Below are 18,974 nucleotides of genomic sequence, written 5' to 3' on the forward strand. Positions count from 1 at the left end.
GCAGAGTTATTGTAAAAAAATTATAACTCGGAATTATTGTTATCACTCTCTGGTCGGAAATAGCAAACTATTGAACCAATTATGGCAATTTCGTGTTTTTACTTTAGCCTATATAATGAACGAAATGAGTTAACTATTATATTAGCCAAGTGTTAGACTTTCTCTAAACTTTGTGGTTTGAAATTGGTTTATATATGAGTCGTGAGTATCAGATAGGACAAGACCATAGAAGCGAAAATTACATTTTAAGTATTGTTGAATCGACGAAGGGAATTATGTGGGAATATTTTAAATACTAAGTATTTTTTATTCCAGGACTATATCACCTAAGCTAAATTTGAAAAAAAACTTTCGCCGGAATTTTGAACCTACAATGCTCTTAAACCTAATTCGTACTTGTTTTGTCCTAATAACTTTTTTTCTGGTGCCCCTGAAGCGTCTTTTGTAGACGAAACGCACGTCTGGCCTGCACAAATTTATGTTCTCTTTTAGACTTCGATAGAAAGATTCAGTTAAATTGCACTAGAGAACAAACATGCTAGGATAATTGTCTCTTATTGTATGCTTAGCTTCTGTGGGTTCTTTTTAATTAAGAATAAATGAAATAAATAAATAATTTTGAAGTTATGTTTCTCGAATTCAAGCATATAACAAGTTTTCACATAAAGAACAGGTAATATGTACGACTAACGCGTTTATTGTTTAATATTCTTGCTAAATTATTACCTGTGTTTTACTTATTGTTTTTGTTATATATGACATATTTGTCATATAAAAATATATAAACGACTGACGTAACTAAAAGGCATTTAGGAGAACAATTTGTCCCCAAACTGCACCGCATACAGGATCTTACGCCAGAGGAAAAAAAATTGAAAGAGTGATTTATTGTTTTTTGTGTGTGTCTTATCCTGTCATTTTGTTTAATTGTGATCTTTCATTGCTGATCTGCAGGATTTTGAGGACGCATTAATTCAAATAATACCATGATGAGAATTGGTGCAAAGCAGAATTTCATAAGCTCTTCGATCTCCGGATCAAGATACTAGAATATTATTATTATACGTAATACGTCTTTAATATCTATAAGCGACGTTATCTTAATTTGGAATAATTAAGAATACCTAATTTGAACAAAAGTGGGTGTTCTGTTCTAGTTACAGTTTCTTATACAACTTTTTGTTGTTGTTGAATACTAAAGAAATGACTGCACAATTTTCACCTTGGATTTACATTTTGAGTGTATTTGTTATTGAAACAGTCTCAAGCAGTGAAACTGGAAAACAACAAAGTTCAGCAGGTATGAATACTATTTTAAAAAAAAATGAACAAAATCTTATGATAGTTAGCATTGAATACAAAGATTTATGTTTTCTTCCTAGTGTTTCAGTTAACAAAGCTGATTGTTCCTCATATACAATTTAGTGTGTATGTGTGTTTGTGTCTGTGTGTATGTGTGGATGTCAGATATCATTTGATTTATTATGTATAAATGCTAGTAGAAAACAATGTCTTTATTTAATTCCAAGGACTCGTAAACATGTATATATAAGCTGATTGTACCATATATAAAATTTAGTGTGTGTATGTGTTTGTGTTTGTGTGTGGATGTAAGATATCATTTGATTTATTACGTGTAATGCTAGTAAAAAACAATGTCTTAATATAATTCCAAGGACTCGTAAACATGCCAACCCAAATAATCGACTTGTGATCATCATTAATTTTGATAATTATATATGCCAAGGATTTCAAGTTTCCTAAGGTTCACGTGGTTAGGTATTAAAAGGGTTTGTCCGTTTGATGGAAGCGTTTCTCAGAAAATGTTTTTTTTCTCTAGAATGGTTAGAAAGGTTATGCTGGGCTGCTTTATCATTTGTATTGTCCTTTAGTTATAAAAAATCCACATGGATGATTGCTTTATTAAAAGGACTTTGTTTTAAGATGTTACTGTTATCAACAGAATAGTTGTACCTTGAAGTGTCTATAACCATACAACTATACTATTGCTTAAATATCGTATTGTAATAGTATTTTTAAAAAATAACCAGAATTAAGTTCGTTCCGGCTTACTATGACCATATTTAAATATTTCATTTTGTAAACAACCCAGGTATACGTATCCTTATGAAACTATTTCACATACAAATTTTATAATATATTCATTAATTTATACTATCTCCTTTTTATCTAGCTACAACGCATTTGAAAGATAATACGTTTGTATATACTAATAGTATCGAAACATTGTTTTAGGTCGTTCTAATAGACCGTTTAACATTATTATTATTTTTCCAGCATAATTACACAAATCAGATATAGTAATCATCTTATAATTATACGAAGAAACCTGCTTAACTTATAATTATACGAAGAAACCTGCTTAACTTGTACCTAAACTGGCCCCTATTTGATTGATAGATGACATTAAAAAGAAATAACTTCACTGTCACTACTTTTCTAACGCCCTTAGGCTTAGTTGGTCCAACATATCTTTTACTTTTGTTGAATAGGATATGTATATTTATTTCTAGCTAACAGCTAATTATATATAAATCAAAATATAATCAGCTGATATGTATTGATTTATGATAATTACAGAATGATATTATTTGTTTATAAGATAAACGATGTTTTTTCCCTGCGTCTTTTTGGTCGTCCCGGAAGACTATAGTTGTCCTTGTTGGAATGCAAGTCTTACATAAGATTTCTATAAATTGTAATTGATAAATTGTGTATCGAGCAGGGTGTTCCCCTGTCAACGTGTGAAACTGAGATCCACGAGAAGTTAACAAAGTGAAACAAAATATAACCAATCGACAAAAAATATGCAATACTATATGTTGAATAGTTTGTATATTTCTCGTCATTCTCATTTCCAAACTGCAAAGAATCCACTTCTCTAGAGATTTGGTAATAACAAATACTCCTTGATATTTCCACTTATTATATACCTTGCTTTTAACCACCGTCACTTTTTTGTATATGATGGCACCATGCTCCTCTGTGGGAATTTAGTATGAGTATAGAGATGGGCGTTACATACATACTACTGTCACTGTCCCTATCTGTGTCAGAGACTCCATATATGTACAACACACATAGCTGGAACCTATGAGCATATAAGTTAGTGAGCGCATTGATAGAGCAAGACCCCTATGTCCAACACACATAGCTGGAACCTATGAGCATATAAGTGAGTGAGCGCATTGATAGAGCAAGACCCCTATGTCCAACAAACATAGCTGGAACATACGAACATACACATAAGTTAGTGAGCGCACGTACAGACCCCCTATGTACAACAAATAACTGAAACATATGAGCATACAAGTGAGTTGGCTCATTAAAAGAACAAGCCCCCTATGTTCAACAAACATAGCTGGAACATATGAACATACAAGTGAGTAAGCGCATTTATAGATCAAGACCACTATGTTCGAAAACAAAGTTGGAACATGTGAAATTACAAATAAGTGAGCGAGCGCACATACAGAGACCCTCTTTGTACAACAAACATAGTTGGAACATGCGAACATACAAATAAGTAAGTCATGCACATACAGAGACTGGGCTCCCTATGTCACAACGAACATATGAACATACAAAAAAGTGAGTGAGCGCGCGTCCATTATTTTTAGATCTCGTATCATTTTCCTGAATCAGCAGGTACTATAATATGATATTGGCAATCATATACGTAAGATAAAAGACTGCTTTGTTTATAAAAGCCGCCACATATAACAAACATTACTACATGTATATAGTTAATATGTTTAGAAATATACATTATAGTTGAATTGTAATAAAGCATTGCTATCACAGACACGTATTATCACACCTCCTTTTATTTAAATATATATGCATTAAAACTATTTGAAAATACTTATTGTCATACGAAGCCGAATAAACCAGACACCAAGCAAAACTTAAAAGTGCAAATCTTAACTAAGTCTTGAAAAGGTGTAAACTTAGTTATACATATATATATATATCAGCTGATGAAGTAATATCATAAAATGGGGACAATATATAACACGTGCAAAAGAATCAAAAGACGTCAAATTATCTGATTTATGAATAATCATATTATTTTTCTTTCTTCTGACCCCTGTTTTCAGCTTCAAGCTAAGTAAAGCATAACTATACGAAGTAGGTTGACAATGTTTAAATCTTTACGTCAAGAGAGAAATTACTAATCACGATTTCATGATTATCTTAGATGAAGGATATAGGGAATAAGAAATGCACTAAACTTCAAAGTATAAATTTTTGGAAACAAAAGTCAATGCATATGAGGGTCTGGGTGGGGTTTACAAAATAAAGAATACTCGACCAAGAAAATAGAAAATGGGTCAACATGTACAGAACAGAGAGAGAAAAAAGACCAAGAAATAAGAATTTTATTAGTTAACGTTGGTTGCTAAATCTAGTAGATTGTCTTTCGTATATATATTCTCACTTTTTTTCACGGCTTAAACAGTTAACCATGAACTGGTATTCATTATTATTGTCCTTTTGTTACCTGTTGACTCTGTTTCTTTTATACTTTGCCAATACATGTGTTAAATTTTTTTCGATGACATGTATAAACAACGCTGAAAAAAAACCTAGCAGACTTGATCATCATTTATCAGTAAAGAATGTTGACCGTGACAAGTTTTTTTTTTGCGAACAAAAGCATTATTTCATCTCAAGAGAGTTTACGAAAATTATATCGACCTTAAGTTCACGTATTGCCATTTATTTTAGACCACATGACAATTTCATTTTCATATTTGACATAGAAACACATTTTTGCCAAACCCTGGAAGAATACGTTATGGCATAGCTAACATATATATATATAAGATTAATAGTTTTACCAAAAATTATCATATTATATAATTAGTTGGAAAACGTATTAACAAAGAGACAATGAGAGATACAAAAGACTTTTAACTCGCATGCCATTCTTGCCAACGTGAATTCAGTAATATCTTTTGTTTGTAAAGTTTGTCCAATTCCTTTGAACTATATCTTTGGAAAAGGGTGGGGGTAGAGAAAATCAATCTAGTAAAGAAACACCATACATATATATACATAGCAATACGGTTGAACTCTGTCCATATTTTTACTGCTTTTTATATGAAAGAAATGAAAAAAACGGTTGCTTTTCATGTACAAATTTACACAGTTAAAACATTGAGTCCCCCACTATCTCTCTCGCTCGCTGCAAGCTTGTGTTATAGTATTATAGAAGCCCGGTTCAGTAGCAACGCTTCTGAGATTCAGACTGAAAAAACGAATACCGCTCATAATTTAAGCTATTTTGCATGGTGTTGTGATTCAAATTTGTATGGTTCCTATGCAAATATATTGCCTCAAAGCTAATGCTGTAATTCGACTTCATCGTCTATATTGATTTCAAATCATAGAAAATATGCTTCTATTTTTGCTATCAAAATCACAGATACTTGTGGACATAATACCCCATGGGTGCCCACGAGTGGGAGTATCTCGAATGCCCCTACCCCATGTAGTTTATTTTTTATTTATATTTCATAAAACGTTTAATATATGTCGAAGTTACAAACAGCATTTGAAATTTTTGCCGGTCGACTGATATGTATATGTAGATATCATTCAGTCAACCAGCAAAAACCTCAAATGCTGTTTGTCAATACTTAGATACTCCCACTCGGGGGCACCCATAGGGTATCCTGTCCACAAGTTCCTGTGATCAAAACATCAGTTATGCCATTCATAAATTAGTATTCTTGAATTTCAGGAGAAAGACGTTTGATTCAACCTGGTATGATGAAGCATGCCGTGATTTGGCTTACGCATTTGTCAAAGTCGCATACTAGTGTTGAACTTCCTTCAGGCACAGAATTATATTTATCTTTATAGTCTTTGATACTTTATAATTAAATTTCTTTCTTTTACTATGCTAAATTTGTCTGCAAAAAAACAACCCCATGTTTGTCGTTTGTCGGAGACCAGAGAAAAATCATAAATAATATTTTTACCGTGCAATAGATCATGATTTGACTAGGTCACGCGGCAATTCACAAAGCGCTTCAGAGTTTTACTCCGCTATACGAAAATAACACAGCCCTTTCAAAAGACGATATTATGAGGGAACTCATTTTTTCCCTTTGATAATGGTTTTACATATTTTTATGGACTATAAAATTTTGAGCTTCATTTGACTACCTTTGAAGATTTCGAAAAGGTATTGTCTTAAAGTAAGGTTAAAATCCGAGTGAGTGTTAGAAAAGTTAAAAAAAAAAACATTTGGAATTATATATTGAATGCATAGTTTAGGGCCCTTCCAGAGCATCAGCCCATGTGTTTGGTGGGGTTCTTGTTGCTCGGTCAGTCTTCAGTTTTTATTGCCAGTTTGTTTTATGTACCGTGACGTTTGTGTTTTCGTCGTTTTTTGTGCTTTTGGCCTGACCTATAGCTTGTCACTTTGAGTTCGAGTATTTGATGACTTGTGTTTTTACCGAATATAAAATAGCACAAACAATACATTTTAAAAACACACAACATGGAGACAAGATATATAACAGCGCAGGTGTATCATTTTTCAGTGAAATACATTCAACTATGATCACTATTAAAATACATATCCATGCAAGCAATCAAATAAATGAAGTACAACAAAATTTAAGCACATCTAAAATTAACCTCAACTAAAAATAACCACAACTAAATTCAACCACAAATAAAATTAAAGCATCGGAATTTAAGCCATACCAGAGACATATAATACAATTATTGTATTATATGTCTCTGGCCATACTATGACATGTAGTAGGCGACAACTTCCAAAAGTAAATCGTTGCATCATATTAAAGTACATATGAACATATGAACTTCTTTTTAATTTATAAATTAATGAAACATGCAAATTTACTCTCCCATAGTTGTTATAAGGTCACCTTATACCATAACGTACATTTATTATTTTATAACAATACATAGTCAACACCCTAAACTTTGTAGTGTTAAAAACGTACGTTTTGGTCTGTATATAAAATTTCCAAAGATGGTCTACAGATAAACTTTGTAACTGGTTTCTGGTTCGATTTCGTACTTTACAACGGTTAATATATAATTGCAGTACCAGCTTCTTCTGAGGAGGGAATTTGTAAAAGAATCTGATACATGTTATTGTTGTAATTACTGTTTATTTAACATTTTCAAACCCCTGACGTTATCTTGAGAAATAAAGTTTCAAGTTTTTGAGATGACTTAGATAAAAAGATAAAATACAAATATTTCATGATCATAAACCCCACAGGGGCTTGTTACAATTGCCGGGTTTTCTATCCATACGAACCCCAAACGAACCCATACGCCCCTGGGTTCGTATGCATAGAAAACCCGGCAATTGTAACAAGCCCCTGTGAACCCGGCACTTGTTTCCATACATGGGAAGTTGTAAATTATATAAATAAATTCATCTACATCTACATGGGTAATCCGTAAAGAGTCGGTTGAATCATCACACGAATATGTTAAAATTAAAGTTATGCCATCCAAAATGTGCTCTTTTAAAATCATATGTACACATGGTACAGGTGCCAGTGCAGATACAAACATTTGTGTGCTGATTTACGGATATCTGTGTGCTATGAGACTGGTCTTGAACGCCTCATTGTCATCAATGTCCAATACACCTCATTGCTAATCCCGGCTGATCTGGCCGCTTGAACTTTTGACACATACAACAATCACTTTTTCATTGTGGCGTCAGCTATTTTGTTTTATGACGTCATAATTTTAATGGCGGACAAATCGCAATAAGTCTATAGGCTAGGCGGTAGTTCATTCCAGTTTGTGATGGTTCTTTCAAAAATATAACTTAATTCCACATTAATTTATTATTGTTATTGACAAGGATCCTTATCAGGCTTAAGACGGCTTTTATGTAAGCAGCATGAGTGGTAGACATGGTGGAGGATATTTTAATTTTATTTGCAAAATTAAACAGCTTACAATATAACTGCAATTTACAAAATATATTTATACTATATTCAATTTAACAGCAGTTTACAACATATTTTTACTATATTCAATTTAACAGCAGTTTACAACATATTTATACTATATTCAATTTAACAGCAGTTTACAACATATTTTTACTATATTCAATTTAACAGCAGTTTACAACATATTTTTACTATATTCAATTTAACAGCAGTTTACAACATATTTATACTATATTCAATTTAACAAGCCTTTTTTAGGTATATCATATTATGTATTGATCAGTCCTTAGGCTAGATCAAACTGGCCTTGTTAATTTTTTGCAAATAATAAGAGATTCAAATTTGTATGTTTCATGGGTTATCTACTTTAAATACATACAATGTAGCAAATATGACTTGAGTAAGTCAGCTAATGTTAAATAAATAATATTTGAAACAAAATGTTCTAAATATGGAATTCCTGGAGGCAATGTTTAAAAGCAACAAAAAGTGGCTTACTTCTAAGTTCTAGGCCCATGTACATTTGTACCAAGGCACATCTACATGTATAGTATGTGAATGTACTTGTGTAATTTACATTGTTATATATGTAGATATAGGAAGATGTGGTGTGAGTGCCAATGAGACAACTCTCCATCCAAATAACAATTTAAAAAGTAAACCATTATAGGTTAAAGTACAGCCTTCAACATGGAGCCTTGGCTCACACCGAATAACAAGCTATAAAGGGCCCCAAAATTACTAGTGTAAAACCATTCAAACGGGAAAACCAACGGTCTAATGTACTCTTTCTTCTTAATAAGATATCATTGAAAGTTTTAACCACAGAGACAAAATAATTCATTTGATTATTATTGCTTCTAATGCAACTATTTATCTTGTTTATAATGTTTATAGCCAATAAGAAAAAATTAATGTGAAGAATTATAATTATATATAAATATAATGAAATCATTACTTAAATGACAGGATTCTCACTCTCTTGACTATGGCAAGTCCATCCATCCTGAACTCATAATTTTAAAACCTCATTTATAACTGGTTAGACTAAAGATGTACAAATGTATCAAGATTGTAAACATATATTTATCATCATTTATTACAGAATTTTAAAATAACTAAATTTTATGTCATTTCCTTGTACTTTTTTTGTCAGGGAGATTGGACTAAAATCATATATCAATATAATTTCATCTTCTCACGGTTGGACACAAAAAATGATGAGTCCTTAAATGCCCCTTAAAAAATCCTAAGTGAGATCCCTGTTATATACATGATGTTTATTGATTGGAATAATAAATATTCATCTTATTCTTATTCTTCTGTATAAAAGCTTACAGTGAGATCCTTGTAAATTCTCATGTTTTTTCATTAATGTATTCTTCTTGACCACACAGTAAAATAAAGTGTTTCTAACTTTTGACCACACAGTAAAATGAAGTGTTTCTAACTTTTGACCACACAGTAAAATGAAGTGTTTCTAACTTTTGACCACACAGTAAAATGAAGTGTTTCTAACTTTTGACCACACAGTAAAATGAAGTGTTTCTAACTTTTGACCACACAGTAAAATGAAGTGTTTCTAACTTTTGACCACACAGTAAAATGAAGTGTTTCTAACTTTTGACCACACAGTAAAATGAAGTGTTTCTAACTTTTGACCACACAGTAAAATGAAGTGTTTCTAACTTTTGACTACACAGTAAAATGAAGTGTTTCTAATTTTTGACCACACAGTAAAATGAAGTGTTTCTAATTTTTGACCACACAGTAAAATGAAGTGTTTCTAACTTTTGACCACACAGTAAAATGAAGTGTTTCTAACTTTCAATCTGGATTTAATGATAGAAATTGAATTTACCTAAAAAAAGTCTGTCATTTTCTAACATGTCCAAAATTATTATCAAATTTTTTATCATAATACATGCTGTGACTTCTGAAAGTTTGAAACAAAACTAACACATGTTTATGGCTGAGCTCTTGTTGTACTGTTTATTTGTCTAATTTGTAAATCATGGTAAAGAGGCTGGCTAGTTACTGAATATTTAGTCTTTTAATAGCTTTTAAAAGTTATTATGAAGCCTCATATTACTTGAAATTTAGTGATTTTATATACATGTACATTAATAACTAAAAATTTTCCCAAATTTCATCAGACAAGGAGACTAATAAAAATCACATTTTATGTTTTACTTGTTTTGACTGTCAGACTTATGTCTTTCAAGAACTCTCAATTCTTGCACATGGTTTTTGTCTATGTTTTTACCAAAACAATTATTACCATATAATTTTAAAAATTGGGTCTGAAATTTGATAAAGGACTTGGCATTTAAATGCTTTTCATTTTTTCCTAAATTTTGTACTTTTTAAACTGTTACATATAATATAAGCTTTATCATGTCAAATGTAAAATTTATTCAATGCTTTGAACCTCATCCAACGAAGACATTGTACATGATATTAACAATCACAAGTTTAAATGTCAAACAAATAAATGTACATTAAGAACATATGGGAAATAAAGACTCATATTATCCTGAAAGATATAGGTGCATGTTTTACTATATTTGAGATTACATCCTATTATTGCTGTCTATGTTGTCATTTAATGCTTTTTTAAACTGAAGTTAAAGTTTACTCTATGAACAATTTATATAACTTTTAGTTTCGGAGACAAGTGCAAGTAATAGTATGATCTTTATCATACTGTCAGTCTGTGCCAAACTATTTTAGGGTTTGTCTGACCGAAAAAGAAATTTGGCTTTTTATAATATATTGTCAACTGAAAATCTTGAAATTTTTGTCTGATCAAAATATTTCTGTCCGCCATTTTGTTGGTCGGACAGAGTTTTGGATACACTGTACTATAAGCAAGTGTACTGGGAGTCGTTTTATATTTATGTATATTCATTTTAACTTCTCTGTAACCCTTTGTACTTGCATGGTTTTATGAGAATAAACTTTCTACATGATCTATCTAGTAAACAAATTGAAAAAATCACTTCACAATATTTAATGATTGTATTTTTCCATTATCACATGGAACTTTTATAACATACATGTATGGCAGATGCAGATTTAGGGGTGGGGCCCTGACCCCCCTCCCCTTTATCTGGAAAACATTTGATTGATTATATAGGGAATTACTGAAGGGTGACTGGAGGTGACCCTCTCTTAGGCAGTCAATGGTCCCCAACTTATGAAAATTTCTGTATCCAGAGTTGTTTGGCATAAACAAATATTGTACTGGTCTGATGTGTTAGTTAATATGTATGCACAAAATGTATTATGAAACATATCAGAAAAATATTTCGTTTTGTTTATTGATTTCTATTTATTTTCTAGGTCTCCAAGTGCGTCTTGTTGGAGGAGATGGTACATCAACAGGAAGAGTAGAAATAGCACAGAATGGTACAGAAGAATGGGGGACCATTTGTGATGATTTGTGGTCGGAAGCTGAGGCCCAAGTGGTCTGCCGAATGCTTCATTACCAATGGGGGATTGTAAGTGTTTTGCTAAATACTTTCGTGTATACTGTACATGTATTAACATACAACATTCTGACTTAGAAAATTTTCACTCTTAGATGTTCCTACACTTTTCAGACTTAATAAAATTTATTAATGAGTCATTTAAAAAAAAATGACATCTCCAAGTCAGATTTTATGGCAGTCGTACCTCTAGACTCAAAGCTAACATGAAACTTGTCAATGTCAACAGAAATTGACCCCAGTAAAACCAATTGTTTGTCTATATTATTATTATGAGATTTTAGCATGTTTTTGTCTATCACATTGTTTTGTGGTCTAATAATCATGACATCATAAAAACTGAGAGGTCACAAAGAGACATAATTAGGTATCACATTCATAAGGATTAGTGTAAATGCATGTATATAAGATTTATAGAAAGTACTTTTTATGTACCATGTATATGACTGATGTTCATTTTGTACTGTTTTCTACACTTAATGGTAAATAAAATCACATGTACATTCATGTATAGTCCATTTTATACCCTTGAGGTGTAACTTGGTATCACCTTAAATGTCTGTACACAAATACACATACGTTTTAGTTTATTGTTGTGTTCTCAAACTAGGCCGCTAGTTTTCCCATTTGAATTGTTTAACATTCGTAAATTTTAGATTTCTATGCAGAGACCTATAGTTAGTTGCTTTCCTACTATATGTATCTACTATGTCATTTGGCATAGGCGGATCCAGAGAGGGGGCCTTTTAGTGGGAAAAATTTGGTTGATTATATAGGGAATCACTGAAGCATGACTAAAGTGGTCCTCCCTTAGGTCAGTCAGTGCCCCCCACCCACCCTCCTATCAAAAAGTTCTGGATCCGCCACTGTTTGGTCTCAGTGGTAGAGAGTTGATCTTTTGTCTCTTGTGTTTGATATGTGAAAAAGCGAAAGGCCAAAATTTAAGAAGATTTTTATTGTTTATACATGTAAAATAAATAAGAGTTAGAATGATAAATTATCTTTTATTATGAATATTTAAAAAAAATATAAAAAAAAATGAAGCAAACAAACAAGTTATGTCATCACTTAGCTAATCCCGGACTTTTCCTTGAAACAATGTCAAATTTCGGTCATATGACAAATGCATGATAATTTACGTAATAAGCATAATTGATGTTTACTACTTGATGTGTGATTTATTCTTTCTGGAGGAGTGATTGATTTGAATAATAATACAATATACCTTGTTTATAAAGCAGTACATTAACTTTATAGTCTGTAGATTGCTGTTGTTTTTTTTTTGTTTTTTTTTAAATAAAATCACAGATGTATTTTGATGTGGCAGTATTTGTTTGTGTGACATAAATCTAATATAACTATAGGAGTGTTATGGTTTGAATGAAAAGACAAATTTTCAAAAGCCAAAGAAACTAATAAATTACATTATCTTATAAATCTCAAATTTGGGAATTTGGGAATAGCCAAACTTTCAAACCTGATATCTTTGTATCTACGAAAGAATTTAGTAAACATTTTAAGTAACTTGTGTTAAATCTGTGTAAAACTTGCTTATAATCTAAGCACACCATAAATATTACTATAAATTTCATAAGGAAATGCAAGATTTAATATTGTGAATAAATGAATAAAATTAAATTAAATCATATGAAGGAAAAAAATATGATGAGGGGTAAAAGTCAAGATACACATCCAGTCATCATCATAAGTTTACTAGAGCAGACATCAGTATGTAGCAAGATTATTAGAATAATTATATTTTGCCAGAATGCTGACATTTTTGCATTAATTACTGATTAAACGGTTCTTGCTTTTGCATATTTATAGTTTATGTTTCTGATTCATACTTATTTGTTTTATGAGTCTCCATATTACATTGTACTAATCTCAGAATGTTATTTTTGACTGTTTAATATTTTTCAAGTAAAGCTCTAAATTTGAATGTTGATTTTTTTCAACTTGTAAATATGAAGTTTATATAATGTTCTGTGTAAGAATTTACTGGAAAAACAAAGATAGAAGGTGCTTCAGATGCATGAAATTTAAAAAAGTGTTGATTTCTTATTTTACAGCACTGGGTTGATACTGCTGCTGGTGAAATGTCAGTCTCCAAGGGTATCATCAGCTGTCAAAATTATGTACTGCCATGGTTTATACTAAACTTTCTTAAATTACCAGTTTCAGTACTTGATATCTTGGTTTCACATTTTCGACTTTGAGGGTTCTGTGTGAACTTAATTCAGAAAAGTGCTTTGGATGCATTAAATTTTAACAGTGTTTGTTTTCATATTTTATAAATTACTGCTGCAGGTGTGGCAGAGCAGGTGTTTCACCTATATTTATCATAAAACATCTTTGGGCAAATTGTGTCTTAGTTTAAACATATTTGTTTAAAGTGGATTGGGAAACAAGTAATAGCAACTTATATTAATCCCCCTCTACTTTGCCAGTGCTGCATTGTAGCGGCATTAGCCTACTTTTTGGAATCTACAAGGGTGTCTTTTATGTGCCAGAGACATGGCTCTCTCTCAACACGGGTCAGCCATTTATTGTCCCCTTTCAACAGACTAATGTTTCTTAAGACCATACTCGCAAATGGTGCAGAAGGAGAGCCGAAAATTCAGTCCCTGAAATGTTCTCCTGGAGCAGGGAACAAATTGAGTCCCATAGACATAGGATACATGAGTGGGGATCCAATTGAGTCTTATAGACACTAATAAGACATAGGATACAAATTACTGTCAGCTCATTAAAAGGCAGCATAGAAAGACATTTTTCAAAACTTATCTTCACATGTTCTTGTACAAGTAAGTTTGTTGTTAGAAGCTTTTGATAAAACCTACAGAGTTTATTCTGTATAAAATGTTGAAGAATTTTATAATGTAAATCTTAAAAGTATTTTTACTTTACAGGCACATACCAATTCCCCTTTTGGAGAAGGCTTAGGAGCTATACATCTAGACAATGTTCAATGTACAGGATCTGAAAGAACTTTACTTGAGTGTCAGAGTAATGGATGGGGTGTACATAATTGTCGTCATTACGAGGATGCTGGAGTCTCCTGTTATAACAACTCAGGTATTGTCTAGCACACGATGTCAGTCCCTCATATGTAGTAAAGGTTATTTTACACCCTCCTAGTAGTAGGTATTGTCTAGCCCACGATGTCAGTCCCTCATATGTAGTAAAGGTTGTTTAACACCCTCCTAGTAGTAGGTATTGTCTATCCCATGATATCAGTCCCTCATATGTAGTAAAGGTTGTTTAACACCCTCCTAGTAGTAGGTATGGTCTAGTCCACAATGTCAGTCCCTCATATGTAGTAAAGGTTGTTTAACACCCTCCTAGTAGTAGGTATTGTCTAGCCCATGATGTCAGTCCCTCATATGTAGTAAAGGTTGTTTAACACCCTCCTAGTAGTAGGTATTGTCTAGCCCATGATGTTAGTCCCTCATATATAGTAAAGGTTGTTTAACGCCCTCCGTGTAGTAGGTATTGTCTAGCCCATGATGTCAGTCCCTCATATGTAGGAAAGGTTGTTTAACACCCTCCTAGTAGTAGGTATTGTCTAGCCCACAATGTCAGTCCCTCATATGTAGTAAAGGTTGTTTAACACCCTCCTAGCAGTAGGTATTGTCTAGCCCATGATGTCAGTCCCTCATATGTAGTAAAGGTTGTTTAACACCCTCCTAGCAGTAGGTATTGTCTAGCCCACAATGTCAGTCCCTCATATGTAGTAAAGATTGTTTAACACCCTCCTAGTAGTAGGTATTGTCTATCCCATGATGTCAGTCCCTCATATGTAGTAAAGGTTGTTTAACACCCTCCTAGTAGTAGGTATTGTCTAGCCCATGATGTCAGTCCCTCATATGTAGTAAAGGTTGTTTAACACCCTCCTAGTAGTAGGTATTGTCTAGCCCACAATGTCAGTCCCTCATATGTAGTAAAGGTTGTTTAACACCCTCCTAGTAGTAGGTATTGTCAAGCCCACAATGTCAGTCCCTCATATGTAGTAAAGGTTGTTTTAAACCCTCCTAGTAGTAGGTATTGTCTAGCCCATGATGTCAGTCCCTCATATGTAGTAAAGGTTGTTTAACACCCTCCTAGTAGTAGGTATTGTCTAGCCCATGATGTCAGTCCCTCATATGTAGTAAAGGTTGTTTAACACCCTCCTAGCAGTAGGTATTGTCTAGCCCACAATGTCAGTCCCTCATATGTAGTAAAGATTGTTTAACACCCTCCTAGTAGTAGGTATTGTCTATCCCATGATGTCAGTCCCTCATATGTAGTAAAGGTTGTTTAACACCCTCCTAGTAGTAGGTATTGTCTAGCCCATGATGTCAGTCCCTCATATGTAGTAAAGGTTGTTTAACACCCTCCTAGTAGTAGGTATTGTCTAGCCCACAATGTCAGTCCCTCATATGTAGTAAAGGTTGTTTAACACCCTCCTAGTAGTAGGTATTGTCAAGCCCACAATGTCAGTCCCTCATATGTAGTAAAGGTTGTTTTAAACCCTCCTAGTAGTAGGTATTGTCTAGCCCATGATGTCAGTCCCTCATATGTAGTAAAGGTTGTTTAACACCCTCCTAGTAGTAGGTATTGTCTAGCCCACAATGTCAGTCCCTCATATGTAGTAAAGGTTGTTTAACACCCTCCTAGCAGTAGGTATTGTCTAGCCCACAATGTCAGTCCCTCATATGTAGTAAAGGTTGTTTAACACCCTCCTAGTAGTAGGTATTGTCTAGTCCACAATGTCAGTCCCTCATATGTAGTAAAGGTTGTTTAACACCCTCCTAGTAGTAGGTATTGTCAAGCCCACAATGTCAGTCCCTCATATGTAGTAAAGGTTGTTTAACACCCTCCTAGCAGTAGGTATTGTCTAGCCCACAATGTCAGTCCCTCATATGTAGTAAAGGTTGTTTAACACCCTCCTAGTAGTAGGTATTGTCTAGCCCATGATGTCAGTCCCTCATATGTAGTAAAGGTTGTTTAACACCCTCCTAGCAGTAGGTATTGTCTAGCCCACAATGTCAGTCCCTCATATGTAGTAAAGGTTGTTTAACACCCTCCTAGTAGTAGGTATTGTCTAGCCCATGATGTCAGTCCCTCATATGTAGTAAAGGTTGTTTTACACCCTAGTAGTAGGTATTGTCTAGCCCATGATGTCAGTCCCTCATATGTAGTAAAGGTTGTTTAACACCCTCCTAGTAGTAGGTATTGTCTAGCCCACAATGTCAGTCCCTCATATGTAGTAAAGGTTGTTTAACACCCTCCTAGTAGTAGGTATTGTCTATCCCATGATGTCAGTCCCTCATATGTAGTAAAGGTTGTTTAACACCCTCCTAGTAGTAGGTATTGTCTAGCCCATGATGTCAGTCCCTCATATGTAGTAAAGGTTGTTTTACACCCTAGTAGTAGGTATTGTCTAGCCCATGATGTCAGTCCCTCATATGTAGTAAAGATTGTTTAACACCCTCCTAGCAGTAGGTATTGTCTAGCCCACAATGTCAGTCCCTCATATGTAGTAAAGGTTGTTTAACACCCTCCGTGTAGTAGGTATTGTCTAGCCCATGATGTCAGTCCCTCATATGTAGTAAAGGTTGTTTTACACCCTAGTAGTAGGTATTGTCTAGCCCATGATGTCAGTCCCTCATATGTAGTAAAGATTGTTTAACACCCTCCTAGCAGTAGGTATTGTCTAGCCCACAATGTCAGTCCCTCATATGTAGTAAAGGTTGTTTAACGCCCTCCGTGTAGTAGGTATTGTCTAGCCCATGATGTCAGTCCCTCATATGTAGTAAAGGTTGTTTAACACCCTCCTAGCAGTAGGTATTGTCTAGCCCACAATGTCAGTCCCTCATATGTAGTAAAGGTTGTTTAACACCCTCCTAGTAGTAGGTATTGTCTAGCCCACGATGTCAGTCCCTCATATGTAGTAAAGGTTGTTTTACACCCTCGTAATAGTATGTCTATAGTTTATAAATCCATCATGGCAGATGCATTCATTTAATCCAGCTGAATGGAGTCATGTCCACATGTCCATGATAAGAGTGGAAAATGACTTCCTTTATTAGACCTGCCATTTCTCCTCTTTTCATTGAGCAATAAAAAAAATATTTAAAAGTCTCATGATTCCATTTTTAAGATTCACAGTGTTCTATTTCAGTAAAAATTCACTTTATGTCTATGAAATTATTTAATTTAGAAATTGAGATTTTATAAAACTATGCATTTCTGTCACATATATCTGAAATGTCATATTTCAAATAAACCAGTTATGACAAGAAAATTAAAATTCATTATATACATCACATGCTGTTTTTCTGTTTTTGAAATTTGTTTATGTTTTAATTTACGTAGTTGGTTTTTAACAAGTGCACTGAAACAAAAAGTTTTGGCAGTTTAGGGGCATGTATCTTGTGAGTTGTCAAAATATTTTGTCCATGTTATTAAACAAAAGAGTGTTGATCACCTGTGAATATTTCCAAAACATTTTTTGGTGAAAACCTTATGCCATTACTGGACTTTAACATTAGTTCCAGACCATAACTTGATCACCTGTTAATATATCCAAAACATTTTTTGTTGATGACCTTATGTTATAAATGGACTTTCACCTTAATTCCAGACCCCAACTAGATCACCTGTGAATATTTCCAAAAATATTTGTTGGTGAAGACCTTATGTAATCACTGGACTTAAACCTTAATTCCACACCCCAAATTTTTTGAATTGTAATTGACTTCTAGTTTCTGGGTCATTCTCATTTAAAAAAGAAACTGTAATAAGTTTTTACATTATTTTGTTTGAAATTTGTAGAATGTATGTACTGCTATTAGTAATTTTCAAAATTGAATTACTTTCTTTATTTTTTTATACCTTGACAGAAGTCTACACAATCTTGCTTGAACATACAAAATGACCTTGTATGTAAAAACAATGCTCTTTAAGATTTGCAAACATGTCCATTTTTCATGAAATATTAGCATGATGAGTCATACATAAGTATATATCATGAATATATAGAATAACTATACAGTGTCGCAAAATATAAACATTATTCGTACAAGGCTTAGAAGCTTGTTATGATGCAATGCTTTACAGAGCATTTCTATCATTTTTCAATTCAAGACAAATTCGAATACAACATCTTTTTGATTGTATGACTTATTTTTATGACATCAATTCACAATAATTGCTATGAAAAGCCCTTCACCAGTTATCTTAATTTGTGATCATAAAATCACTGATTGATGCCAGCCGTTGGAGCTCAATAGTTTGACAATGTTTGCCACAATTTAGTTACTGTGTCGTGCAGTTATGTCTTTTAAAAGCTTCCCTGTCTTACTGTCCATACATATTGTTTGCAACTTCACACTTAATTCCTCCAACTAACCAAAATACACTTGATGTTTTATTAGAACCTTTTGCCAAATTTTTCCGTACAATCTTAATTTCTTGGTGTATCCAAATAGGAAAAAGTTTTAAAACTTTAAATGTA

General features: G+C 33.1%; 1 protein-coding gene across 1 annotated transcript in view; it reads left to right on the forward strand.

Annotated features, from left to right (window-relative positions):
* Positions 1-821: 821 nt before the first annotated feature.
* Positions 822-18,974, forward strand: part of LOC134715535 (deleted in malignant brain tumors 1 protein-like) — a 61,024-nt gene continuing 42,871 nt past the window's right edge. Inside the window, exons 1-3 of the mRNA XM_063577774.1 lie at positions 822-1,300; positions 11,328-11,485; positions 14,386-14,551. Of these exons, the coding sequence (XP_063433844.1) occupies positions 1,204-1,300; positions 11,328-11,485; positions 14,386-14,551 (421 nt within the window). The 5' untranslated portion in view covers positions 822-1,203. The remainder of the gene's footprint in view (positions 1,301-11,327; positions 11,486-14,385; positions 14,552-18,974) is intronic.

This window comes from Mytilus trossulus, chromosome 4 (assembly GCF_036588685.1).
Source record: "Mytilus trossulus isolate FHL-02 chromosome 4, PNRI_Mtr1.1.1.hap1, whole genome shotgun sequence".
Lineage (NCBI taxonomy): Eukaryota > Metazoa > Mollusca > Bivalvia > Mytilida > Mytilidae > Mytilus > Mytilus trossulus.